We start from the raw sequence: 26,506 nt of genomic DNA, 5'->3' as shown, positions 1-26,506 counted from the left end.
TTGGGACTGGGGAAATGGGGATGGATCAGTCCATAACTGCCCTATTCTGGATGCTGGGTTAGATGGACCGTTGGTCTGACCCAGTTTGGCCATTCTTATGAGATAAGTGGGAAAACACTTTGTTTAAGGATCCAAATGGGCTTAGGTGTGTGTTAGCCAGGGGAAGCCGAGTTGAGTTTTGAGGATCTAGATTTGGACTTTGGCACCTAAAGTGGCAGTTAGGTGGCTAAATGCCTTGGTGGATCTGGCCCTAGATGTTTGGGGCCTGCTGTCTATACTGTAGGCCCTGGCTTTACAAAGAGTGCTGCACTCACCACAGCTCCCAGACTTTGGGAGACCATCCCCACAGCAGTGAACTCAGAATTCAGCAGGCCCTAGCCTTAAGGGAATTTCAGCATGCTTAGTTCTTCCAGAAAACATTTTAAACTGAGAAAGACACTACAAGGTAAGATGATAGCACATCTCGTGCCAGGGGATACAGATACACCACTGCAGGCCTCTGAGTGCAGCAGAAATGCCAAGCAAAGGCTACAAACAAGTGAACTTTGTGCTCTGGATGTTTCCCTGACCATACTGATAATCTCTCATCACCAGTTGCCATTACCAGCAAGTTTCCAGCCAATGGCAGTGAAGAGTGGTTAGCAGCAACTTCCGGCTCACTAGGCAAAGCAAACTTGGTCTCAGGCCAGTGCCTTACAGACAGACACTTTGCTAAACCTCTTGGCTGAGGCTTCCTGGAATGGGTTTGGACACTGAGCTACCCTCCCCAGGTGAGAGGGGATCCCTTAGCTCTGAGGGGGAAGCATAGGGGCTGCTCAATGCCAGACACCTTTGCAAGCATGAAATTTGCTTCATTTAACAAACTCGCTCTGTAAAGTTTCACCACCATTTATATGAGACGCAGTAATTTACATGTAAACACAGACGCCTGGGTGGCAAGGCACTTGGTGTGAGACCAGACAAGGACACAAATCACCACTCAGATGGGCTCCATCAGCCAGGCATTTCTGGGCTGTGTTTCCTTCAATCTTCTTGCCTAAGGAGCAGCTGATTCACAATGCGCCCCAGGCAGTATCTGCCACAGGCACAGATGCAGCCTCACTGCAGACAAGTCCATTCCTCAGTGTGAGACTTTGTCAGCAGGACACAGCTCCTGAAAAGCTAAACATGGACAGAAAGATTTGCTATTTCCCCAAACACATGGATGGCACAAGTGATGCTGAGACCGATACCCTGGAGATACTACAGCTGCTGGGTTTTCTCTGTTCAAAAATAGGCAGGTAAAAGGCACAGGGCTTGGCTGTGAAGTGACCAGATTTAGTGCTGGTTTCCTGCATTTAGAAACTATACTCCAATAAACCCAGAAGCACTGGCTCTGGGCCAGACAGGCTGGATAACCAAGTGAGGCTACCTCTGGAGCTGTGTATCCATTTTCTCAAGCAGGCAGTCTCTTTCCATGCACAGAATTGCACACATGGCCTGGGGCATTATGGAAGCAGCAGGAGGTTTTGTATCTTCTGCTGAAATACTGGGGATTTATTGGTCACTGCTGGAGACAGGCTACAGGGGACGAGGATGCAATGGGCTGCCCTGGGACAGGAAGTACAGCTATTCCCATTCCTTAGGAAGCACTAAAAGAATGACATTGAAGAATACAGCAACTAGGGGGGGTGGGGGGCTGATTCTAAGGTGGGAAACATGCAGCCATGTTTGCTGCAGAGCAACAAGCAATCACAGGAAAGGATCTGGTGGGGTGGGGCTGAGGTGTGCCTAGAAGTACTCTGTGCCAGAAGGCAAGGAGCAAGCCAGCTGTGGATGCAACAAGGGCACTTGTGCTCTCCTGAATCCAGCACAACAGGAACCACAACCTTTGTGAGTTGTGTGAGCCAAGCAAGGGGAAGTCTGGCCTGGGCTCCAGCACAATAATGGATCCTCCCCAATAAACCCCTGGGCACAATCATCCTGGCAGGGGGCCTGTTAACCCTCGAGCCTGTAGCATTAGCTCAGCTCTAGTGAAAGCCCCAGTGCACAGCACACAGAGATGGGGAAGGAAGGAGGCAGTGACATGCTGGAGCCTTGCAGGAGGCCTTGTCTGAACAGACCTGAACTCCGTGTGCCAGGGCGAGCAGAGCTGCTTTCGCTGGGCAGGCAGGCAGGCAGGCACACAGGTGGCTCATTTATCACAGCCAGCCCAGTTCTCACCCTGCACTACTCTCTACCACGGCCATCTTAAACCAACTGTCATATGAATGGCAGTTACCTAGCAGTACCTGCCAACACTTCAGAGAGCCCAAGGGCACTGGACATACTTGGAAAATCTCCGTGGAGGCCAGGAGCTCCAGCATGGCACTAAATGTGGCACCAATTCACCAGGGTCAGAAAATGGACCTGCAGATTTTTTCAAAGCCCACTGGCAGCCCCCAGCGACCCAGACATTCACATTTATACAAGCACCATTTAAAATGAGACCATCACGTCTCCTCCTAGATTTAAAAAGATTTAAGAACTGCAGTTGTACTCTGCCCTAGCTTGTGCGGAGAAGAGGCAGTGCAGGCAACAACTTAAAACATCATCTAGTTGCTGACGATTGCACCATCCCCATAAATAAACAATCAGACATTCTGAACAGCTGCTGCACCCAGTCCATTATGTGCTCTTTTTGCCATTGAGCAGGCGAACATTCTGGTCCTTTTCATCCAATTTCAGGTGTGTCCGGCTGAATTGCTTAATCAGGGTCCCCGGTATCAACGCCACCATGGCTATGGCCAGTAGCTTAAGCAACGTGCCCCAGGAGAAAATAGCATCCAGGGAGGTGATCTGCGAGAGAATGGCACCCGTCTGCACACAAATGAAGTTATAGGGGATCAGACCTGGAAGAGTCAGAGGGAGAAGCATGTTACTAGACAACCATCCCTAGTGCCCTGGTCCATCTTCAGGATGGCTCCGCTAGACACCCACAGATCCATACTGCTCAGAGATGGCATGCAGGGTACAGCGTAACACACTGGTCAAAGGTCACATCATCTCTGCAGCCAAGTGTGCTGACAAAGCTGAGAGCTGCACATGGTGGAATACAGCTCAGTGCCCCTGGAAGGGTCACTTTCGTTTGCTAGCACTACAGGGCACTAACCATTGTGAAGAAGGAGACAGGGACATAAGCAATGCCCCCTCTCTGCCCCTCCATCCTAGGGAAGCCTTTCTGGACAGGCTGCGCCCAGCCTCATCTAACACAGCCGGGGTCCTGTCACCGAGACTGCTCCACTTCCAGCTCCTGACACAGCCAAGTGGCCAACCTGGCTGCAGCACTGCAGTGGGCAATCTGCATCATATATGCTGTATAGCACCTGGCGAGAGGACAGCACACATGGGGCTGGGGCCAGGGGTGAGTTTCTGCAGGGCCATTGTGTGGGTTTGTGCGAACAGGAGAGATTGTAGAAAACACTCGGGTTGGACAGTTGAGCCACAATGCCATCTCCCAGCACTCATTAAAAACCAATGGGCTTTGGGACACCCGACAACAGGAACAGCCATTTCACCCTGGGAAGAGGTAACAGTGTAAAGGCACGGACAGTAGCGAATCAGGAAACTAACACAGCCAAGTGACTGTTGCTGTGGGACCCTTAACGCTGGAATTCCTCAAGTGTAGCATGGTACGTTCTCAGGCTTGCTGGGTTCTAACAACAGCAAAGAATAGGTTGGGTTTGATCCCTTCCTGAACACAGAGCCTGCTCGCCCCCAGCCCCAGCTCCTTACCGATAAGGACGGAGAAGAAGAACTGAGATACTGGGATGTTCAGGATCGGAGATGCCAGGTTCAGAAACCAGTTTGGGGTCATGGGGAAAAGTCTCAGAAACAACAAGAAGAAAAATAAGCAGCTCCTGTTCTCCTCCACCTGCCATTGGACAAGAGAAACCAGGTCAGTACTGCCACTGCCCGTTACTGGCCAACTACTGCAGAGCCAAGACACCCAGTCTGACACAAGCAGAGGGTCAGGGCATCATGTCAATAAGCCACAAAGTAACAGCAGCCCAGAATCAAAGCAAACCAGAGTAGCTTAGTACCACGGTACCCACATGCACCAGGATCAGCTGCACCCAGTGAAAGTACACGCTAAGCTGCGGCATGAAAGACCAGTGGAAAAGGGGGCCATCACTGACGAACAGACATGATCTAAACAAACACTTACACAAGGGACAGCTGCATTCCCTGCATCTTACACTGCTTTCCAGCAGCGCCATTCCACTAGTGAAAACTGGTTCCCAAGGTCACTATGATGGACAGTCCTTACAATTAAAAAGGCAGCCGGGTCACAGTGTGGAAGGGAAGGGTGAACATGCAGCCTTAGCCCTGTCCCTTGAGCATCTCCTTAACAGTGTAAGTGCACCTTTTGCTGTGTTCAGGCACTGGAAGAAAGCAGTAGGATGTGATCAGCCAGACATTCTCCACACCTTCAGGGCTTGCTCCTGCCAACACTTACCTGACTGACTCCACTCCCGCTAGGAAACGCTCTGCCTGACAGCAGTGTTTTCAGGCTTGGGCCCTTAGTAACACAGCTGTCTGGAGTGTTCCCAGTGCTGTACACGGTCACTGATCAATTCTAACAGCACAATACAGCCTAAGGGAGGCGTTGCACTTAGCAGCCAGACTTTGGAGGGGTTAAAAAGGACAAAAAAGGCCACAGCAAACCCCTCCTTCCTGTACCAGGCACCTGCTGCCCCATGCCCCTTGGAGCCTATCAACCCCCATAGGCACTTGTCAGCTTGGCCAGCCACTACCCCATGCTCTCCTGACTCTTGGTGCTGCAGGCTAAGGAGGCACTGCCATTCCTGTGCAGACCCCTCAGGGCACAGTTCAAAGTAGCATTGGTCTCTCACCCCCCAGCCGGCACTCAGCCTCCAAGCTGCATTCTCCACAGTATTATGCTGCAATTAAAACCGGTCTAAAGCTCCAGTGCAGCAAACGTCTTCAATCAACCTACAGCAGCCTCAGCTCTATTTAACAGACACAAGGCTAAGAGGGTTGGCTTAAAGCAGCTTCCAGCCCTTGTAATGCCTTAGATCATTTTAAGGGTTTGTATCAATTTAAACTGCAAAACAAGAGCAGCCTCCCTGAGGGACCTAGCGGGGGATGGCAGGTGGACCGGACAGCAGGCATGGACAGGTGGGGCACCAAGTCAGGTGGTCCCTGAGCCAGAGGTGATTTTTAAATGTGAATACGGGAACTGAATCTACGACAAGTTTCTGTAGGCAGAATTCAGCCATTCTTGCTCCAGAGTTCAGAGTACCCCACCCTTCCGAAGAGTCCACTGCATTTTACTCTTGTCAGCTGTACTGCTCAAGCAGGGTTACGGCAGAACGAACTAGTATCTTCCTGGGCATCAAAGTTACTTCCCAAGTTCCAGCTAGTTACACCTGCCTTCAAAGAGAGGTTACAAGGGCATCTCTGAAGGCCCAGTTTGGCCTGCTGGTGATGATGCATGAGAAAGCAGAGCCCAGCTCGACTCTCAGAACCCAGGGTGCATTTACATTTGAAAGGAGCAGAGAGAGACTGACACACAAACACGGAACCCCCTGGGGCCACTCTTCCAATTCCTTTTCAAAGCAAAGTGGGCTGACGCTAGAGGGCACTACCATGCAGGAGGAGTATCAGTCACATCCAAGGGATAACTGCTGTGGTTAGTTCTCCCTCTGAAAAGCCCATACAGCTTACTTTCAGGGTCCACTCGACTGATTCCAAAGCCAGAAGGACAACAACAGCCATGGTGGTAGGACACAGGGAACTAAAGAACAATAAATGCAGGCCCTGGGCTAAGAAGGAGCTGTACGATCACAGCTCAGCTCTGCTCCAGTCAGCCCGGGGGTTTGTCCCCATGCCCTGAGCAGAGGGGCTAGTAGCAGGGATCTCTTTACCTTTCTTTGCAGCATGGCCACTTTATCAGGAAACCAGTAGACTACAAACTGTTTCCCAAAGGCCCTGGAGAGCAGGTAACAGCAGGTGGCACCCACAGAAGTCAAAGCAGAGCACAGCAAAAGCCCCATCCATGGTCCAAACAGAGCCCCAGCGAGGATATTCTGGTAGAACAAAAGCAGGGAGTGAGACCTTACGAATAAGAGACAGGACGAAAGCGTTCAGCAATGTGTACATAATCACAGGCAGCCCAACTCTCCTGTGACCACATGGGTGGCTTGATGGGGACCCGGCCATCTCCTTTGCTCCCACAGGGACACAGCTTCACTGCCTGTCCTGGACTTTCTTTATTAAAGCACCAGAGAGAGGATCTCCCATCCAGACAAGGCAGAGAGTTTGGGGGCAGTGTCAGTCATTCCAAAGAGAGCTCTGTCACCTTTGCACAAGATGCCAGGCACATCTGGGCAGGGAACCACCTAGCTCAGTTGTGGCCCCCGAGCGCCACCATAACACAAATGGTTAAAACCCATGGCTCATTCTAGAAGTTACACCAGTGCAAGAGAGCAGTGTCTGAACTGACCAGTGCAGTCTCAGTCCTTTAGTCAGGGAGCTCAGCTGCCTTATGGAGACTCACTCAGTTCCTCCCTTGGCCCCTGAATTCCAGGGTTTGAAAGGTACCTGGCTCAGGTGACCTAAACATTTGCACAGTGCAGCCAGCATCTTAGCAGAGGTTGTCTCATGGACGCCTCCCTTCCCATTTGTGATCAGACAATAGGCCCAGGCCAACTACCACCTCTGCTGACATGGAATGGTAATACCATGGGAATATTCAGAACTTATCTAAAGCTATTCAAGGTGGCAGAAACCAGGGTGAACCAGAACCATGTACATCAAGTAAAGTGCTTGTGCACCGCACAACAGTCTGATTGAAAACCAGCTCTACCCAAACTCAACCAGGCACACAGTAAGTGGATTACTAACAGATCGCTTCATGTAATCATTGGGTGGGATCCTACAGAGACTGGACCTCAGCCCAAGGCTGTTCAATATTAATATTTTATCAACAATTTAGAGATGAATATAGAGTCAGTGTAGATATTGTATATGGAAAAACTGGTTGTTTAGTAAATAATGAGGGCGGGGGAGGGGGGATCATACAGAGCCAACAGGATCACTTGGTAAATTGGGTGCAATCAGAAACCATACCTTTGAATATGGCCAAACATAAGGTCACATCTATAAACAAAGAATGTCAGTCACATGGCACGTGGGACTGTAGCCTGAAAACAGTGACTCTGAATAGGACTTAGAGGTCATTAAACTGAACATGAGCTTCCAGTGCAAAGCTTTGCCCCTTGGAGGTATAACCGGGGGGATAGAAAGGAGCAGGGATGAGCTTCTCCCTGTAGCGTTGTCACTAAACCTTAATGGTTCGCCCCCCCAGTGTTTTGTATCTACCTCTGGCTAGTAGGTCTAGTCCCCAGGCTAGGGCTGTGCAATGCATTTCTCAAACTCCCAGGAAGGAGTCCTGTTCACCTGGAAGCAGGATGATAGGCCAGGACAGGGGGTTAAATGGTGACCCCAGTAAACGAGAGAGCCCAATGAATGGGCTAAGACCCCATGGCAAATCCCAGCATTGGAATGTCTGGTGAAGGAAAAGGAACAGAGTGCTAGAGAGCTGAGCGGGTGCATACCAGAAAGCTGGAGCCAGGGATGGCGAAGGACTGCTTGTAGAGGTAGGCAGCACAGAACAGCAGCAGCACATAGCTCTGGTGCTCTTGCTTATAATACTGTAGAAACTCTGCAAGCTCTCGCAGCTCCTCCAAGTCTGATGGGAACTTGAGTGACCTGAGAAGCAAGAGGGAGACCCAACTAAAATGATAAATCCTGGACACGTCAAGCGCCTCTCAGACATATTCTGCACACATTAACAAACGGACAGCCAAGGTCAAATATCTTCATCACATTTTACAAATGGGGAAACTGAGGCAGGTTAAGTTACTTCAGGTCAGAGAAACTCTGTGGCGAACTGTCTAGTGACCTAAGTTCCCTCTAAGCTGCATGGCCACATAGCAGGCTATAAAGATCCATGCAGGCGTGCAGCCACAAGGGCCTGGAGAAATGAGAGGTAGGAGATGGGCAGGGAGGGGAGCAAGTTGGGGTGTGTAGGGCTGCTGGCAGGGAGAGGCATCTCTCCCCCAGCCCCGGGGCTGCTGCAGTGAGAGAGGGCTGGGGGGGGAGGAAGTCCTCTCTCTCCACTGCAGTCTCGGGGCAGCCTGCACCCCAAACCCCTCATCCCTGTCCCCACCCCCAGTTGAAGCCCTCATTCCAACCCTCTGCCCCAGCCCTGAGCCCCCCACACTCACCACCTGCCCCAGCCCTAAGCCCCCTCCTGTACCCCAAATCCCTCATTGCCAGCCCCACCCTAGAGCATGCATCCCCAGCCAGAGCCCTCACTCCCCTGTACCTCATGCCCAACCCTCTGCCCTAGCCCTGAGCCCTTTCAACACCCAAACTCTTCATCTCTGGCCCCACCCCAGAGCCTGCACCCCAACCCTGATCCCCCTCCCACTCTCTGAATCCTTTGGCCCCACCCCTGCCACAATCACCTCCATATTGGTGCACATAAAATTAACTCCACACATGGATATAAAAAATTGGAGGGAACATTGCTAGTGACTCAAGGACGTTCTCATTTGAACTCTAGAGTTCTTATGAAATCCACCAGCAGGCTTTACACCAACATAGGCCTTCTCTAAATGTGAACAGCAATGCTATATTGCAGAGCAAGCTCCTGCTTTACCTATGCAGTGCAGTCACTTGGCTTGACAAACATTTCCATGACCGACCTTTGGTATTGCTCAGTGGACCTAGCCAGCCTGCACAGAACAAGCTGAAAGAGTCAGAACTAGAGAGCTTTCCCTACCTGGTCTTCAGCAAACTGAAAATTAACAGTACTGTTTGCATCCAGCCTGGAGCATTCATCGCCTACCCTGAAGCAGGATTGAAAACAGCATCCAGGGCATCACTAGATGGGACTGGAGCCAGTGCACAGATCATCATACTGCATGCAAGCAGCCGACATTCCTCACAGAGGAGGTGTTGGAGGCACCAGTGCCAGGATCTCTTTATCACCATGGCACTGACTATCCCAGGTTGCTGCTGGCCCGACTCATACCACTGGCTGCACTCTGGATCCGGTGTTTGGGCTGAGTATGGAGATATGACAACTGGAGATTTTACCCATGGCAGGGACCGTCTGTTGCCTCCAGCGATTTGAGGTTGGGGCTAGGCACTTTGATGGCCCTTCCTCAGAGATTAATTGGACCTGGTCATTTCTTGTGGAAGAATATTGTTCACACCATTCGGCTAGTTGAATAGTACTGTATGATGATCTTTTACCTTTCACTACTGGTTAAGTGCTGTGTGCATCTTCCTTACTGGTTTCCACCTCACAGGTCACCATGGTTTACATCTTTCCTCTGGCAACTAATGGAGAAAGCTCAAGTGGCAGAAAACTCACACTGAATTGGACAAATTGCTTCATAACACATCTTGAAATCTCATCCTGTGGGTATGCAAAAGTTTCTTTGCTTCCACCCCTGTATCCATTAAGGGTAGGTTTACACGACCCACCAGATCGGCGGGCAGCAATCAATCCAGCAGGGGTCGATTTATCGTGTCTAGACTAGACACAATAAATCGACTCCCGAGTGCTTTCCCGTCAACTCCTGTACTACACCGCTGCGAGAGGAGCAGGCAGAGTTCACAGGGAGTGGCAGCAGTAAGTAGGTTTAAGTACATTAACTTCAGCTACGTTATTCATGTAGCTGAAGGTGCCTAACTTAGATTGATCCCCCCCCAGTGTAGACCAGGTCTAAGTTTCAATCAGATGATTTATGCTGATGAATGAATGAATAGGAAACAGCTGTTATTCAGTAAGCAACAAAACTCCAACACACCAAGCAGATTCTAACGGAACCACCTGCTTCTGTGGCTGCAGAGTGATTTCTGGAGAGTTCAAACACTGAATTGTCTCCGTTGGATGTTACAGACTCAGACTTTAAGGTCAGAAGCAAAGCCCGGAGCTGGAGCACAGACCAGTAGGTTTTTGCCTGGAGCTGGCGCAGAGCAATTCAAATATTTGATTGCTCCAAATCCCTGATCAGACGGGACCATTATGATCTTCTAGTCTGACCTCCTGCACAACACAGGCCACAATCTCACCCACCCACTCCTGTAACAAACCCATACCCATGTCTGAGTTATTGAAGTCCTCAACTTGTGCTTTAAAGACTTCACGGTGCAGAGAATCCTCCAACAAGCGACATGTGCCCCATGATGCAGAGGGAGGCAAAAAAATCCCAGGGCCTCTGCCAATCAGCCCTGGAGGAAAATTCCTTCCCAACCCCAAATATGGCGATCAGTTAAACCCTGAGCATATGGACAAGACTCACCAGCCAGACACCCAAGAAAGGGTGGGATCTGAGTTATTACAAAGAATTCTGTCTGGTGTCCCATCACAGGCCATTGGGCATATTTATCGCTAATAGTCGAAGATCAATTAATTGCCAAAATTAGGCTATCCCATCATACCATCTCCTTCTATAAACACTTATCAAGCTTAGTCTTGAAGTCAGATATGTCTTTTGCCTCCACTGCTCCCCTTGGAAGGCTGTTCCAGAACTTCACTCCTCTGATGGTTAGAAACCTTTGTCTAATTTCAAGTCTAAACTTCCTGATGGCCAGTTTATATCCATTTGTTCTTGTGTCCACATTGGTACTAAGCTTAAATAATTCCTCTCCCTAATATTAATCCCTCTGATATATTTATAAAGAGCAATCAAATCTCCCCTCAGCCTTCTGTTGGTTATGCTAAACAAGCCAAGCTATTTGAGTCTCCTTTCATAAGACAGGTTCTACATTCCTTGGATCATTATAGTAGCCCTTCTCTGTACCTGTTCCAGTTGGAATTCATCCTTCTTAAACAAGGGAGACCAGAATTGCACACAATAGTCCAGATGAGGTCTCACCAGTGCCTTGTATAGCAGTATTAACACTTCCTTATCTCTACTGGAAATACTTCGCCTGATGCATCCCAAGACCACATTAGCCTTTTTTATAGCCATATCACATCGGCGGCTCATAGTCATCCTGTGATCAACCAGTACTCTGTGGTCCTTCTCCTCCTCTGTTGCTTCCAAGTGATACGTCCCCAGTTTATAACAAAAATTCTTGTTATTAAACCCTAAATGCATGACAATGCACTTTTCACATTAAATTTCATCCTATTACTATTACTCCAGTTTACAAGGTCATCCAGATCTTCCTATAGGATATCCTGGTCTTTCTCTGTACTGGCAATACCTCCCAGCTTCATGTCATCCGCAAACTTTATTAGCGCATTCCCACTTTTTGTGCCAAGGTCAGTATTAAAAGGATTCAATAAGATTGGTCCCAAAACCGATCCCTGAGGAACTCCACTAGTAACCTCCCTCCAGCCTGACAATTCAGCTTTCAGTATCACCCGTTGTAGTCTCCCCTTTAACCAGTTCCTTATCCACCTTTCAGTTTTCATATTGATCCCCATCTTTTCCAGTTTAGCTAATAATTCCCCATGTGGAACCATATCAAATGCCTTACTGAAATCGAAGTAAATTAGATCCACTGCATTTCCTTTGTCTAAAAAATCTGTTACCTTCTCAAAGAAGGAGATCAGGTTGGTTTGGCACAATCTACTTTTTGTAAAACCATGTTGTATTTTGTCCCAATTACCATTGACCTCAATGTCTTTAACTACTTTCTCCTTCAAAAATTTTTTCAAGACCTTGCTTACTACAGATGTCAAACTAACAGGCCTGTAGTTAACTGGATCACTTTTTTTTCCCCTTTCTTAAAAATAGGAACTACGTTAGCAATTCTCCAGTCATATGGTACAACCCCTGAGTTTACAGATTCACTAAAAATTCTTGTTAATGGGCTTGCAATTTCATGTGCCAGTTCCTTTAATATTCTTGGATGAAGATTACCTGGGCGCCCCTATTTAGTCCCATTAAGCTGTTTGAGTTTGGCTTCTGTCTTGGATGTGGTAATATCTACCTCCATATCCTCATTCCCATTTGTCATCCTACCATTATCCCAAAGCTCCTCATTAAAGACTGAGGCAAAGTATTTGTTTAGATATTGGGCCATAACTAAATTATCCTTAACTTCCACTCCATCCTCAGTGTTTAGCGGTCCCACTTCTTTTTTCTTTGTTTTCTTCTTATTTATATGGCTCTAGAACCTTTTACTATTGGTTTTAATTCCCTTTGCAAGGTCCAACTCTACATGGCTTTTGGCCTTTCTCACTTTATCCTTACATGTTCTGACCTCAATAAGATAATTTTCCTTGCTGATCCCTCCCATCTTCCACTCCTTGGAGGCTTTCTGCTTTTTCTTAATCACCTCTCTGAGATGCTTACTCATCCAGCTTGGTCTACAATGTTAAGACAGCCATACTCATTCCAGTCCAAGGGCTGTTGGTATCACTGCGTTCCACAATCTACTCTTTGGACTAGCAACCGAGCTGACTGGGGAAGACCAGCAAGTGACACTTGTCCATTGTTGTCTAAAACACCCATAAAATGCAACACAGTTAAAGAGATAGTGCATCTACTATCACAGTCATCAAAGTGCGTATAGGAAACAAATTATTGTCAACCATACAAAATCTGCATGGTTATCAGTATTTGTTCCTTTGGGGAAACTCTGGTACAGAGAAAGATAAAATGAGCTTAACAGATAGACACCCATTCTTAGATATCATGGCCTGAATCCCGTCTCAGAGCCTCATGTTGACCTGGCTGATATAGTAGATTTAATTTTTTTTTTTGGGGGGGGAGAGGGGGTGGTGTTAATATTTCATTTAACTATCTTCATTAAAAACAAAAATAAACCTGATTTTAAAAAACTTGAATGTTTAACTAAATTCAAAAATTCATATGTTTGTTTTGTTAAAATATTATGTGTTTGCTGTTGAAGAAAAAAATCCCGAATACATAACGTTGCTGTTTTAGTTAAATAAAACAATTTAAACATCTATCTGGTGATGTTCTCCTCCGAATACAGCATGGCAAGAAAATCCTCCAAATATTAATGATTAACCTGTTGAACTGGAGATAGTTCACCTCCCAATGACTTCATAAATATCTGCTTCAAATTACCTTTGGTAAATGAAATAACCAAACAGTCATTCATTTTCTGATATAGCTGTAAAACTAATCTGAAAAGTTTTCAAAATAAATCATTTTTTAAAAATGTATAGTGGGTATCTTCTAAAAATGAAACCTACATCTATTTCTGAGTTGTGAAGAATATGTATTAAGGTTAGAACAACCAACAAGAATGCACTTTTATGTAGGAATCCATGATTAAATTGAGTCTTCCTAACCAACCTAATCAAATTCACCATGCTCAGATGAGTTTTCACTGTGTGCACGCACATGTTTTTCACTTGCCATGCTCCACATCAGCATTCTACCCTTAACAGTCAGAGACCTCTTCGCACCTTATTAGCAAAATAACATTAAGCTAAAAAGAGTCACTGGTCAGTACAAGTCATCTGGTTTCATGAGCAGGTCTTCAACAGGGTCAGATCCTCAACTGGTATGAATTGTCCTTGCTCCACTGACCTCAGTCGAGCTATGACAATTTGCACCACTGAGGTACTGCCCCAAAGAGCACAGGGGTCTGGAGAACAAACTCAGGTAACACATAGCAAATGGTATGATAGAAGCCACAGTTAAGTGATGCAATGAGAGCTGGGACCTGTGGGTAGGGTAGGCTGTTGCTTCCCTTTACTTGTTTTCTGGGTGGTAATTCCTGGTTTTGGGACAACCATAGGCTCAAAGCTGGCCAAACCTTTGTTAGGCAGAGCTAAAAATCGAAAGGAATCCCAACTAGAGATGGATGGCACGTGTTTAGGCTTTTGTGCTTGCTGTAAAAATAGGTAGTTTGACTGAGAGTTACGTGGCCTTGGACCTGCCTACTTGAGCAGTCACTCTCCCAGGACCATAGTGCCACAGTGCAGAGAAGCAGAAGGCCCTTTGTTTCAGAGGAGACACGAGCAGGGTATTCTCTATGAGGGTCCTCCGCTTTGGAATTTACTGTTCCTAGGTGTCATATGGTCCAAATGTGTTCCCTTCAGTGCACATTCCACAGCCCCTCCTTTTACAGGAGCTTTTGGAAAGGGTTACACTACCTGAGGGCTGCTATTTCAGAAGCAGGATATTTTCTTTATACATTGCTGCTGTAAGTGCTAGGCCTGGTCTACACTTAAAAGGTCGACACAGCTAAGTGGGCAACGTGTGGAAAAAAGCAAAAACAAAAAAACAAACCCTTGAATGCCATAGTTATGCCAACCCAGCCCCCAATGCAAACACATCTATATCAATAGAAGAATACTGCCATCATCAGGGATGTAGCAGTCTTACACCGACAGAAAAACCTCTTCTGCAGGTGTAGGTTGCATCTATGCTATGGGGTTATGACGGCATAGTTACAGCAACCTAGCTATGCAGGTAGAGTCTCTGTAGTACAGACATACCAGTAGTCAGCTATTGCTGGTGCAAAATGGAATTTACTGGAGCACTTGCCTTTTTGCTATTTGTTGTTTTAAAGAAGTATCAAGAACACCTACAGCTTTGGAGAGGGACCTCTCTTGCTACAATATAAATCAAAGGAATAAAAAACAAAATGTCTTCCAAATCCTAGCAGTCAGGATAGGTGAAGGATCCTAGGAGGATATGTCAAGCCAAAGATGACCGGCACCAATGTCGTTAGTTTCAAAGCTCCTCAAAGAACCGATTTCACACTGACTTGCTATGGCTAAACATAGCTCAGAACACGCAACACCACATTCCTATGGATTTCACCATGTGATGTTCTTTGCGTGGAACATCACATGGTGAAATCCATAGGATTTCCATAGGATTTCACCATGTGATGTTCCATGCAAAGAACATCACATGGTGGGGATATTTTTAGGCTACCACCCTATATTTGCAGGCCAACAAAAATCCAATATTTCACCCATTCATCCTGAACATCACATGGTGAAATCCATAGGATTTCCATAGGATTCCATAGGATTTCCATAGGATTTCACCATGTGATGTTCCATGCAAAGAACATCACATGGTGGGGATATTTTTAGGCTACCACCCTACATTTGCAGGCCAACAAAAATCCAATATTTCACCCATTCATCCTGAACATCACTCTCAGTCAAAATCAGATAGAGAAAACCCTTGTGACTCTGGAATTATTTAAAATCTTTTCACTCAGGGAAAGAGGGCATGCACCTGAGAGCTGCCATTTCCCATTGCAAAATATGCACATACATCAGATCGCAACAGTCATTCTCCCCTGGGTTTTTCTCCAGGACACCCCAAGGCATCACAGCATTCCTTCAGCAAAGCATATTTCCCACCATGCCGCCATCCTGCAAATTCTGTCTGCAGGGCAGGGGTGAAAGTAACTTACAGGACTTACCAGTACTGCCGGAGTCCTGAGGGGGAGAAGGGCCTCATCTGGAAGAGGCATGGCCTCTCAAGATTTAAAGGCCCTGGGGAACCAGCTGTGGCTGGGAGACTCAGAGCCTTTAAATCAACCAGGGGCTCCCAGCTGCAGAGGTGGCTGGGAGCCCCCTGGGGCTCAGGGGCAAATTAAAAGGCCCAGGGCTCTGGCTGCCAGGGGGAACCCAAACTTTGCGGGGCTGGGGCAGGGATTTAAAGGGCCCAGAGCTCCTGCCACTGAGGGAAGCCCGGAGCCCTTTAAATCCTGGCCCCAGCCCAGCCACTAGAGCCGTGGCTGGAATTCAAAGGGCTCTGGGCTGCCCACAGTGGCGGGGAGCTCTAAGCCCTATAAATCCCGGCCGCAGCCAGGATTTAAAGGGCTCTGGGTTGCCCACAGCAGCGAGGAGCTCTGAGCCCTTTAAATCTTAGCCGTGGCCGTGATTTAAAGGGCTCAGGGCTGCCCACAGCCACGGGCAGCCCAGAGCCCTTTCAATCCCCACTGTAGAAGTCAATGTGGTCCAGCACGGCGTACTGCTTCTTGCCAGTACGCCGTACTGGACCGGCTTACTTTCACCTCTGACTGTATGTATGTGTATGTGTATGAATGTGTCACAAACAATGCAGCTGCAGACTGCCACCAACCAGCAGCGACCCCAGCAACCGGCCCCTGTGGGCTGCTGCCTGCAGAGAGCCAGCAGGTGCCACTGGGCTGGGTCTGCCAAGGAGTAAGTAACCAAGGCAAAAACCACAGCCAGCTAGGGAGGGAGCGGGGGGGCAGGGGGAAGGGGAAGTCGGGGTGAATGAAGGACAACTAGAATAGCCTTCATGAAATACACAAGATATTTAGAGAAAGTTTTGTCAATTTCAGCCTCTGCACTCTGCAGGCAGGACAAAACAAAAAGAGATCTGAGATTGCACCCGATGTCCTAAGGACATTTCAGGTGTTTAAATCAATATAGAAAGAGGGTGGATTGGAATGAAAACTACCTTTTCTTTCGAAGGAGGCACAATAATTTCACTGAATATTCAGTTTTCCCCTCCAATCCCTTTGTGGTTTTGTCTATGGAGGCTATTTGCTTTCCCTGTGAATCTTCAGTGGCTTTAGCAAAACTGCTTTGCCCAAAATAAACCTTAATCATCATGACACATCTTTCCACCATGTTCTCCATGTTTTTTGTGTGTGTTTGTTTTAAACAGTAACATTTCAAAGAGGATCTGCAAGCAGTTTGGACATCACAACCATGATCCTTTGCTGGGGAGGGAATGGAATAGATTTGAACTTGGAAATGGTTCCTGATTTTGATTGTGTTTAGGAGATTCCCCTCATCCCAGGGGCAGAAAAGAACTGCCCCTGCCATAGTCACACACACCCAACAACAAGTGGGAGTGAAATTAACAAGGATGCCAGAAACGTCTCCTAACTCTGGGCACTGAACTGCACAGGGAACAGCTGAGTTTAAACTGTTCTTTTGCAAGCAGCAGGCATCTCAGCCAGTCTCCCTACTGCAAGCTAGAGCCTAGAGGAAAACCTCTGCTGGGGTGGGGGTAGAATGGAGAGGAATGCAGAGCCTTGTCTGCAGCCTGCCTGAAGGAAGGGGAGGGAGGAGACAAGAAACCAACCTGACAGTGAGTTTTCCCCTTCCACCTGCTTTTATTAGCTCAGGATTTAAGCTGTGCAGCCAAATGCTTGTATTTGTTATGTATATTGGAGAGATCCCCTCATCCCCTGGGGCAACAAAGGTCTGCCCCTGCCATGGTCAAACACACCTTCCCCTTGACCCCCTCCCCCTAGCTACTGTGAGTGAAAGTAACAAGCATGCCAGAAACCTAGCCCTGGGGGGCTGAACCATCAGGGAACTGCTGAGTTTAAACTATTCTTATGCAGGCAGCAGGCTTCTCTCGCCCTCCCTCAGTCTCCTTTTGTTACAGGTCCTCCCTACTGGCCCGTACCCGCTTACTTTCACCCCTACTGCGGGGTGACAGCCGGATGAAGGCGAGTTGAAAGCTTTCTTGGAAAGCGGGTCCACGATGCTAGCACAGTGGGCTGCAGGTGCAGTAAAGCCCTGGGTGGCCTGGCCTGTTGGCCAACCTGCTCCCAGACCTCCAGCACCTCGCCTGCAGGCCCAGTCTTGCGCTCCACACCATGGGTACTGTCAGCACCACGGGCCTGGGGAGCCAGTCCCCGGATGCTCGTGCCCAGTTCCGGTGACCCAGGGGTCCGGGCTCACAGCGAGCTGCGCCGTCAGGCCTGGCACGGGGGGAGATGTGGGCGGCTCCCGCCGCAGTGAGGAGCCACTTTCCCGGGCCAGAGGGGACGGGAACCGGAACCGAGTCGGGCCGGGCCGGGCCAGGCCGGGCGGCGGGGGCGGGGGTGGCTGGGCACGGGCCGTCACCCACCTGCCGGCCCCGAGCGGGCCCCCCGGGCTCAGCCGCGCCGACAGCAGGTAGAGGCCGCAAGAAGCGGCCCCGAGCAGCAGCAGGAAACCGCAGAGCGGCCGCATCCCAGCGCGGGAGCCAGGAGCGCAGGAACCGGCGAGCGGGCGATCACGTGACCGACCGGTGCCTGGCCCGACGGAGCCACGTGACACGGGCGGGCCGCTGCTAACATGCGCGCCCTGCTGAGGCCTCGCTCGCTGGCATGAGAGCGATTGGCTCCTGTGTGCCCGAGGCCCCGCCCCGGGTATCCGCGGGGGTTCCGAGCCAGCGGGGCGGGGGCTCGTAGATGTCTGGCCTTGGCTCATGGAGTGTCCCGTTCTGCGCTGGGTCTCATTGAGCGCGGCAAGGCGGGAGTAAGACCCGCGCTCTGCTTGGCGCGGTCACTGGGAACTCCGGGCCTGACCCCCCCCCCCCAGCTCACTGTCCGCCTCATACGCGTATCTCCACCGCCATTAGCCAGGTTATTAATGACAGTGTTGAATAGCGCCCGCCCTACGGCTGACCCCGTGGGACTGCACGAGAGAAGGCCTCCCAGGTTGGGGATGAACTGCTGCTAACTGCTCTGGGTGCAGCCTGTCAACCCACCTTTTAGTAAATTCATCTCTACCCTTTTCCCCAGTTTGCTAAAGAGACTGTCATGGGGGGCTGTGTCAAAGGCATTATTAAAATCAAGAGAGCTCACATCTACTGCTTCTCTGCCATCCTTTAGTCCAGTAACCCTGTCAAAGAAGGAAATTAGGTTGATTTGGCATGGTTTGTTCTTGATGAATCCATGCTGGCTCTTCCTTATAACCCTCCAGGTACTGACAAATTGTTTAATAATTAGTTCTAGTATCTTTCCAGATATCAAAGTTAGGCTGATTGACCTATAATTCCCTGGGTCCTCTTTGTTCCCCATTTTAAAGATAGGTACATTTACCCTTCTCCAGTCTTCTGGGCCCTCACCCATCCTCCAGGAGTTATCAAAGGGAATTGCTAATGGTTCCAAGATTAATTCAGCTAGTGTTTTAAGTGCCATGAATGAATTTAATCAGGCCCACCAACTTGAATACATCTAATTTCTCTAATAGTCTTTAACCTGTTCTTTCCCTATTTTGACTTTCATACCTTCCCCCTTTTTAATATTAATTGGGTTGCATGCAGGGACTGTCTCCTACTCTGTGTCTGTGCCAGGGCCTGATCTCAGTTGGGTATTTCTAGGAGCCACCGTAATACAAATAATAGTATAAAAATTTACTGAGTACCCACAATTCGAATTGGAGTCAGTAGCAAAGATGAATTCTCAGTCCTTTTTGTATTATTATTTGTATTATGGTAGACTCTAGAGAGCTCCAACTGAGATGAGGCCCCAAGCACAGACAGAGTAGGAGACAGTCACTGCACCAGAAAGTGTTGAACTTAAATAGGCCACATAGACAAAGGGTGACAGAAAGAAAAGATTCTTATTCTCATTTTATGTTGGCCATAATCATTTGTCATAGGCATGTGCCTGTGCTGCAGTTGTACCCCCAAACACTGCTACCCCCCAAGCTGACAGAGAAACGTTTCCTTTTTTCCCGACATGTGGAATTTTTGACCCAGGATGAACAATAGTTAGTCCTGTACTTACTATAGGTTTAAGGCTGAACATCTTTTGGGGGCTAGTAGAGAGAGCTTTAGTCCCTGTTTCCCAGTGGTACACACACTTGCATCTCTCCCTAAAAGATCCTGGAATACTGGCCATTAAAATTACATTTCTATATATGGAAAAGCTATTTTATGTCATTGTAGATGTCTACAACTGTATCAGTTATGATTTTTCTCTCCTGTGAAAGCCTTTAGAGTTGGATTCACACTGCCAAGGAAGCCTGGCTTTGCAGGCAGCAATATATATAAAATAATTCCCAGAAAGTATTTAAAATAGTTTTACTGTACAATTGGTGTCTTGAACAAAGTACATGATGATGTGGTGCTGTATGAAGGTTTTATTGGCATGAGTCATGCAGCGTTCCTGCCAGTAAAACCATTATATAAAGGATGGATAGATGTGTGCGTTGCACTATATATAGGAGGCATTGGTAGTGACCTCTATATCAAGGTTATCTAGCACTTTCCATTGTAAGCCCCTATTATCAATTGCTTATAATTATTAAACAGTGGCTGAAATTTTCCGTGATGGGCAGGACTGGATTACCCAACAGGCAGACTAAGCACGTGCTTAGGGCACCAGCAAAGCAGGGGACACCAAAAAAAAAAGATTTTTTTTTTAAATTTGATATTTGATATTTTTTTAAAAAGCATCCAAGTAGTGATCATGAGAAAAATCAGAACTTTGTTAGACATCCTTACACTCCACTACACACTCTTCCCCCATTTTTCTGTTGTCTTTTTATTACTTATTCCCACCTAAACCAGGGGGGCGTCCTACTAACATAGATCGAAATAATGTGAGGAAATCAGATCCTGTCATGTATTGCAATAAATTTATGTTTTATTATTGATATATTCTTCTGAGTTATACGTACTTGATTTGTTTTTTTCTTTCTTTTTTATATATATATATACACATTAAAACACTGTATGTTGTGTAATTTGTTGGGGGGGGGTTAAGTTCAGATAACTGAGATAAGGGTCAGGCTGAAACGTAACCAACTGAGTGGAACACAGAAATGTAAACTGGCGGAAGAAAAGAAACAAAAAAATAATGAAATTTTCCAAAATCTTCCAAAGCTGACATTTTTCAAAGCGAATCCATCAGAAGCAATATCTTCTCTCAGTAGCACAGACATCGTTCCAAAACCTGTAGGTGTTTCAGAGACTGACCCATCTTCTATTGGTGAAACAAACACCATTCCAGAACATGTGGCTGTGTCAGAGACTGTAACTGATCATCCTACTCTTGGTGGTAAAACAGACATTGTTCTAGAAGGTGTGGATGTATCAGAGACTGAACCTGATCATGCTGTAAATAATCGGAGAAAAGATCCAGGTATGTGGGTTGATTTCAGTACCGATGATATAGCTTACTGGATAGATCGTGGACCAAATGACTGTTAGCACCACACTGGGCCATTTGTGAAATCACGTCGGACTTTTATCAATGGCAAACAAACAAGATATTGTCCATAAAAAATATTTTTCTGCATGAAAGCAAATGGTGAGAAACACACTCAAGAACGGGTACTGTATTCACCATCAGCAGGGTCTGAGTACTGTTTTCTTTGGAAACTTTTTGCATATAAACCTTCAACATCTCGGTTTGCTACATGCTAGATGCATTTAGTGACTGGAAGAATACTATTTTAATTGAACAACATGAATGTAGCACTACTCACAAGCGGGAGGCTCTGGCTCTCTGGTGCCTCTGGAAGGCAGCTCCTCCCTGCCGAGCTGCTGCAGCGGCCCAAGCCTGGCAAAGCCAATGAGTGGCCTCGGGGCCAGGGCCGCTGGGGTGGGGTGGGGAGGGCTCACGGGAGGGCTGTGCACCCTCCAGGGGAGTTCAGGGGGCAGGGAGGGGGAAACCTGGTCTGGGGAGCAGCCCCTGGCATGGCTGGCCCCTGGGGAGGCTGGCTTCTGGGGTCTATAAAGGCTTTTTGGGATTTGCCCCTCAATGAACTGATGTGCAGGGGTTGCATGGAAGAGGTGGAATTTCAATGTGACTTAGCCGGAGAGTTAAGCCTCTAAGAGGAAAGTGCTGCAACTCTGGAAGCAAGGGGGAGACTATTGAGTAAGTGAATAGGATGACAGGCTGAGCAGTTGCAGGAAGGGGTGTCAGACCATGTGGCAACCTAATCTCCAGATGGGTCAGTAGAAGGCACCAGAGCCATAAGAGCATACCTCACTACAGCTGGGTTTTGGCCTCAGGCTGAATTTGTAGGCAAAGCTTTAGTAAAAATTCAATTTATTAAAAATTTCTGAGAACAAGGCAAGTGAAAAACAGGTAGATTTGCTAATATAAAATGTCCCATCTGTTTTTTTGAAGAGTCTGTCAGGGTTTGAGCTATGGTTTGAAATTTTACACTGTCTTGTAGTCAGAGATTTGACTAAGTTATGAGCCACAGAATTTGGTTCTGGCCTCTTTCTAAACGTTACTCACCATATGTGTTTATGGTAAAGTTGTCCTTCTGCATGAGGATGTTTCAACTTGTGAGTCTAAGGTTCCTTGCCTGATATCACTGTTTTAAAGAAACTTTTTCTTTAAGCAAACTGGTATAAAGTCCTAACTACCAAAATCACAAACTTGAAAACTTGCTTTATGTAAAAAGGAATGTTTCACTTCTAAGTTGTTACTATCAGAATGAAAGTGATGATTACTACATATAATGCCAGTTATTTAGCTTTAACTTTTATTAGGTATGCGTATGCACATGTAGCAAATCATTGCTTTCAGTGGAAAGAAAAGTCCTATTCTGATGGCTGCTCAGTCATGAAATAACCATAACTATTGTAAGAAGTTAATAAGCCAAAAATACTGTCTGAAAACGACACCTCCACTATGCTCAATTGGCCTGTGGCAAAGCTTTATTTACCATCAAAAGACATCTTTTTAAAAAATAAATAGTTTCAAATCATTGTTTTATAACCAATCGTTTCCTAGTCAAAATGAAGATGATTAGTTTATAAGCCAAGAACAGTAGTGTCCTGCAATATCCTTGCTGTTCCTCAATAGCTTATGTTTGGGAAGCACTCAGCTCCTTGGATGGAAGGCACTCTGAGTCTAAAACATTTTTTTTTAATACTACACCACCATAAATGCATTTGAGAGTCCCTACATGGGCAGCAGGACACCTGGGGAGCATGAGGAATTGCACTATAGTTTGACATCCGTAGAAGACAAGATGTGAAGACAGTTGAAAATGAGTCCTTTTTTCCCCCTTGCCATTTCCCCATAATATGTGAAATGTGTGCTGTTGTCAATATAATTTGCCGTACAGCTGAGTCTTCCTTGGCTCAAGTTTGCATGTTTTGACATGGAATAGGTTTGAAGATTATTTCAGTGTTTTCCAGCAGTACAAGGTCATATCTACACAGCTGTGGTCTGCATAAAGAGAGTAAATAAACAAAAGAAGCCACTGATATAAAAACAAGCTACCCTCTTTTTTTTCCTTCACATGTCCTCTTATAGCACTTTAGGGATTTGTATAGAATGAGTTGTCTGCAGTATGCTTAGGAGGAAAAGAGAGGCTGGTAGGTGAGGTGGGGTAGCTTCCTCAAATGCTGTGGATCACAGGACTATTTAAACCAGATTTTTTGAGACATTCTGCACTTGAAAAGTCTCTTGCCTCCCTTAATGATAAAGGAAAGTGATACAGCAGACTGACCCCCATCTGCATTGACTTCATCCTCTGGGAAAGTCTTCTCTAAGGAGAAAGTGGCTATCTCCTAGGTGACAGCTGGGGTGAGAGGCTCATGAAAACCAGATATATCAAAGGCCTGGATACTTGGGATACAAAGGACCTGGGACTTGAAAAGCAGGGAGTGAGGAGATCTGAGAAACAGAAATGAAGAGGTGTCGCAGGCTGTCTGAGGGGGTTGGAGAGACAAGACCTAGCTTACTAGAAATAGAATAAATCTTCCTTTTTTTATTCTGTAGCTAAACCCAAAGTACCTGATATAGCAGAATTTATGAGAAATCTAAATATGCAGTTCATTCCTTTTATTTTACTACCATTTTCTCTTTATTGTTAATAAACCTTGTTTTTAACACAAGTAGATGATCCATGGCCTGTTGCTCAAGAAATTTCACTTGACTGTCAACAGACTGTCCCAAAGACAAGAAAACTGTTCAGCCTCTTTATGCTGAATGTTTGTATTTACTTGCATCAAATTTATTTTCAGTATAGTATTGAGCCTTAGGCAACATCCTTGTAACTGCATAAAGGGCCTGCACTGCTTTCCAAGGCCCTTATTTAAATCTCCTTTTAATCAATGCGAATTTTGTCTGAGTAAAAATTGCACATTGAGATCCCAAATTACACATTTTAGAGACAATAAACCAAATTCTGTCTTCAAGCATAGATACAAAGTTCTCAGTGACTACGCTGGGAATTGTATGCATGGATTTGAGAGCAGAATTTGACCCCAAAATATATATATGGTAATTCAATTGTGTGGTCTAAAAGTAATTCTTCTGGCCTCAATCAGGCCAGTAATCCACATGAAATATTTAAAACCATCTAATTTGCAAGTATGGAGATTGTTAGTAATCATACACTTACCTTTCTGGATATGTAATTGACCTTAACCTCATTTGAAGAATCCTGAGTTTGTGCTTTGGGCCTATTACAGACCCCGTGGAAAATGCCAAGGAAATTCTCGCAATTTTTTCAAAATCCTGGTCAAATCCAGCTATCAAACTAGCTTGGATGAATTGTTGAAAAGTTGCAACTTCACTAAACAGAAAGCAGACAATTTAGAATATACTCACTAAAAAGCAAATCACATTTTGACTAGATTCCATGTAATATTCACAATGGTGGTAATAGAGAAGTGCCAGGCTCTTGAATTCCTGCTGATTTTTCTGAGAGTGGGCTATGAATTTAGATTCCCAGATCCAAACTTGTTCTTATGATTTTGGTACCCGGTCCCCACCAAACCCCCAAGGCACCTACTTTCCTGGTCTCATTCAGAGGTGGGCAAAACTCTCATGAGAAGGGTGTGATTTTTATCATTCAAGAGGATGGATATTTTGGGAAATCACTTGATTTCTGAAACCACAGACTGAAATCTAGTTAGAACAGCTCACAAGATTTTGGTGTTTTTGAATCTAACCCCAAAATAGAATCTGAGCTCTACTCTGCCTTCAACCTGAACTCAAAGTCATAGATTAAATCCAATCATGGTTCAAACACTGCCTTTTGTATGGACTTATATGTTCATTTAGGCAGCCATGTGTGCTGTATAACATATGCTAAATATAAAATTCTATGTAAAAAGGATGCTATATTTCTGACTTAGATCTGCAAATCAGAACATTCTGAGCTCAGCATGTTAAAGTACCTTAATTTGGTTTCTTGTAGCTGTTCCTAGGCAATTGCAGCACATACCTACATAGTACAGTGCAGAGTTGACAGAAGCCAAGGGAGAGCAATACAGCATATCATGGCATAGCATTAAAGTCAACAGAGCTTCATAAGGGATGGATGTGACCCAATGACTTTGGGCAACATGATCCATTTTATACGGAGACATCACAGGAATTTGCTTAGACCTTTCAGTGCAACAGTAATAAATATGCACATGTGACTGTTCTTCATGAAGGTCTCTATATATATGGATGGATATTTAAAGATACGGATCCTGAATAAGTAATATACAATGTAGTATTTTAACTAACTTTGCCCTAATCAAAAGTTTTTAAAAAATGTAGATGCTGCTTTGTTATTCCACCACTAGTGGATTATGGTGGCTAATTCCATTACAAATGTAAACATGGAGATGTAGTTGGATATGTGCAATATTTCCAGAGTCTAGCATTCAATTTGATGTGCTTTATTAGCATATTTAGGAGCTATGAGAAGGTCAGCAAGATGAAACCCTGTATTTATGTGAAAGGTATTTACAATTTCACCTGAATATCTGTCTTTGTTCCTTCATGCATGCTGAATGGCATTTTATTAAATGCTTAGACATTCATGGAGTACATACCATTAAAACAGTAGAGAATTTTAGATACGCTAGTAAATCCAGCATAAGCAGCATATGACTCAGAGCTGAAGGACTATGCAACTAGAACTGCCATGACAAGTCATTGCAGAGTCACTAAAAAACTAGTCATGCAGGAGATGTCTGGCTGTAGTAAGATTAGATTAGTCTCACAAATTTGCATAATCACATAAGTCACCATTTCACCCTTGAGAATAATGCAGTTTTTCTGGAGATTATACTCTCATGGCCAGATGCTCAACTGGTGTAAACTGGTGCAGTTCCACTGGAGTCACATAGTTAGATTAATTTACACCTGCTAACACGGGATCTATCCCTTGAGGTGCAAGCAACCCCAACTCCTGTGTGCTTGCCTCCTGCCAGCACCAAGGCTTGTTTGGCCTAAATTACTTGCCGAGAGTTTTGGATCTTGAACCCAGTAGGACTTACTGATTGATTTTGGATTCTGCTGTGTTCCCAGCTTGATCTTTTAGTTTAATTATGAGGGAGCCTCTTCTAATATTTTTGTTCCAGGTAATAATATCCACCAAGTAATGATAAACTGCAAGGCAGAGAGAGAGAACACAGTTAGATTCAACTTCTTTCCTATCCTGACAAAGTGCTTTGGGCGGGAAGCTGAGCTGCAGATGGAGCACATTTTTCTCTCATTTATCTGACCTTTGTGTCTTGCTTCTTTTCAGTCTCAATTTTTAGTCTCCCTGCTTCTTGTCATCTCCTAGCCCCTTCTCATTTGCTTCATTTCTTTGCCCCTTGACATGCTCACTCGTCTCCATTTCTCACTGGGCATTTCTTTGCAGTGTATCTTTTCCTTTCCATTGTCACTCTACTCCCGTTACTCTCTCCTAGCAGTCTCTCACTTGACCCTTCCACGTGGTTCTTTTCATATGGGATCCTTTCCCCGCCGCATGATGTAGATTTCCTCAGTTCTCCCGCACTTCCTTTACTGCTCTTGAACTGCCCAC

The 26,506-nt window shown here is 46.2% G+C and overlaps 2 protein-coding genes across 3 annotated transcripts in view; both read right to left on the bottom strand.

The window, feature by feature from the left end:
* Positions 1-872: 872 nt before the first annotated feature.
* Positions 873-18,042, bottom strand: TMEM41A (transmembrane protein 41A). The gene is made up of 5 exons (XM_050965676.1): positions 17,862-18,042; positions 7,602-7,755; positions 5,910-6,071; positions 3,754-3,892; positions 873-2,870 (listed from the first exon to the last, which is right to left on the bottom strand). The coding sequence occupies exons 1-5, from the start codon at positions 17,963-17,965 to the stop codon at positions 2,647-2,649; spliced, it is 783 nt and encodes a 260-aa protein (XP_050821633.1). The 5' UTR covers positions 17,966-18,042; the 3' UTR covers positions 873-2,646.
* Positions 18,043-20,873: 2,831 nt separating this feature from the next.
* Positions 20,874-26,506, bottom strand: part of LIPH (lipase H) — a 38,007-nt gene continuing 32,374 nt past the window's right edge. For both annotated transcript variants that reach the window (XM_050965582.1, XM_050965581.1), the window contains 3 exons: positions 25,974-26,085; positions 24,098-24,271; positions 20,874-22,917 (listed from right to left, as the gene is read on the bottom strand). In XM_050965582.1, the coding sequence (XP_050821539.1) occupies positions 22,830-22,917; positions 24,098-24,271; positions 25,974-26,085 (374 nt within the window). In that variant the 3' untranslated portion in view covers positions 20,874-22,829. The remainder of the gene's footprint in view (positions 22,918-24,097; positions 24,272-25,973; positions 26,086-26,506) is intronic.

The sequence above is a fragment of the Gopherus flavomarginatus genome, chromosome 8, assembly GCF_025201925.1.
Source record: "Gopherus flavomarginatus isolate rGopFla2 chromosome 8, rGopFla2.mat.asm, whole genome shotgun sequence".
Lineage (NCBI taxonomy): Eukaryota > Metazoa > Chordata > Testudines > Testudinidae > Gopherus > Gopherus flavomarginatus.
Note: the sequence above shows the minus strand (reverse complement) of the source record. Positions and strands in the feature narration are given on the sequence as shown.

Coding starts and splice junctions, on each gene's coding strand:
- TMEM41A (XM_050965676.1), bottom strand. CDS start 17,965: ATGCGGCCGCTCTGCGGTTTCCTGCTGCTGCTCGGGGCCGCTTCTTGC. Junction 7,756..17,861: donor GGCCCGCTCGGGGCCGGCAG/GTGGGTGACGGC, acceptor CTTGCTTCTCAG/GTCACTCAAGTTCCCATCAG. Junction 3,893..5,909: donor TGGCCATGCTGCAAAGAAAG/GTAAAGAGATCC, acceptor GTCCAATGGCAG/GTGGAGGAGAACAGGAGCTG.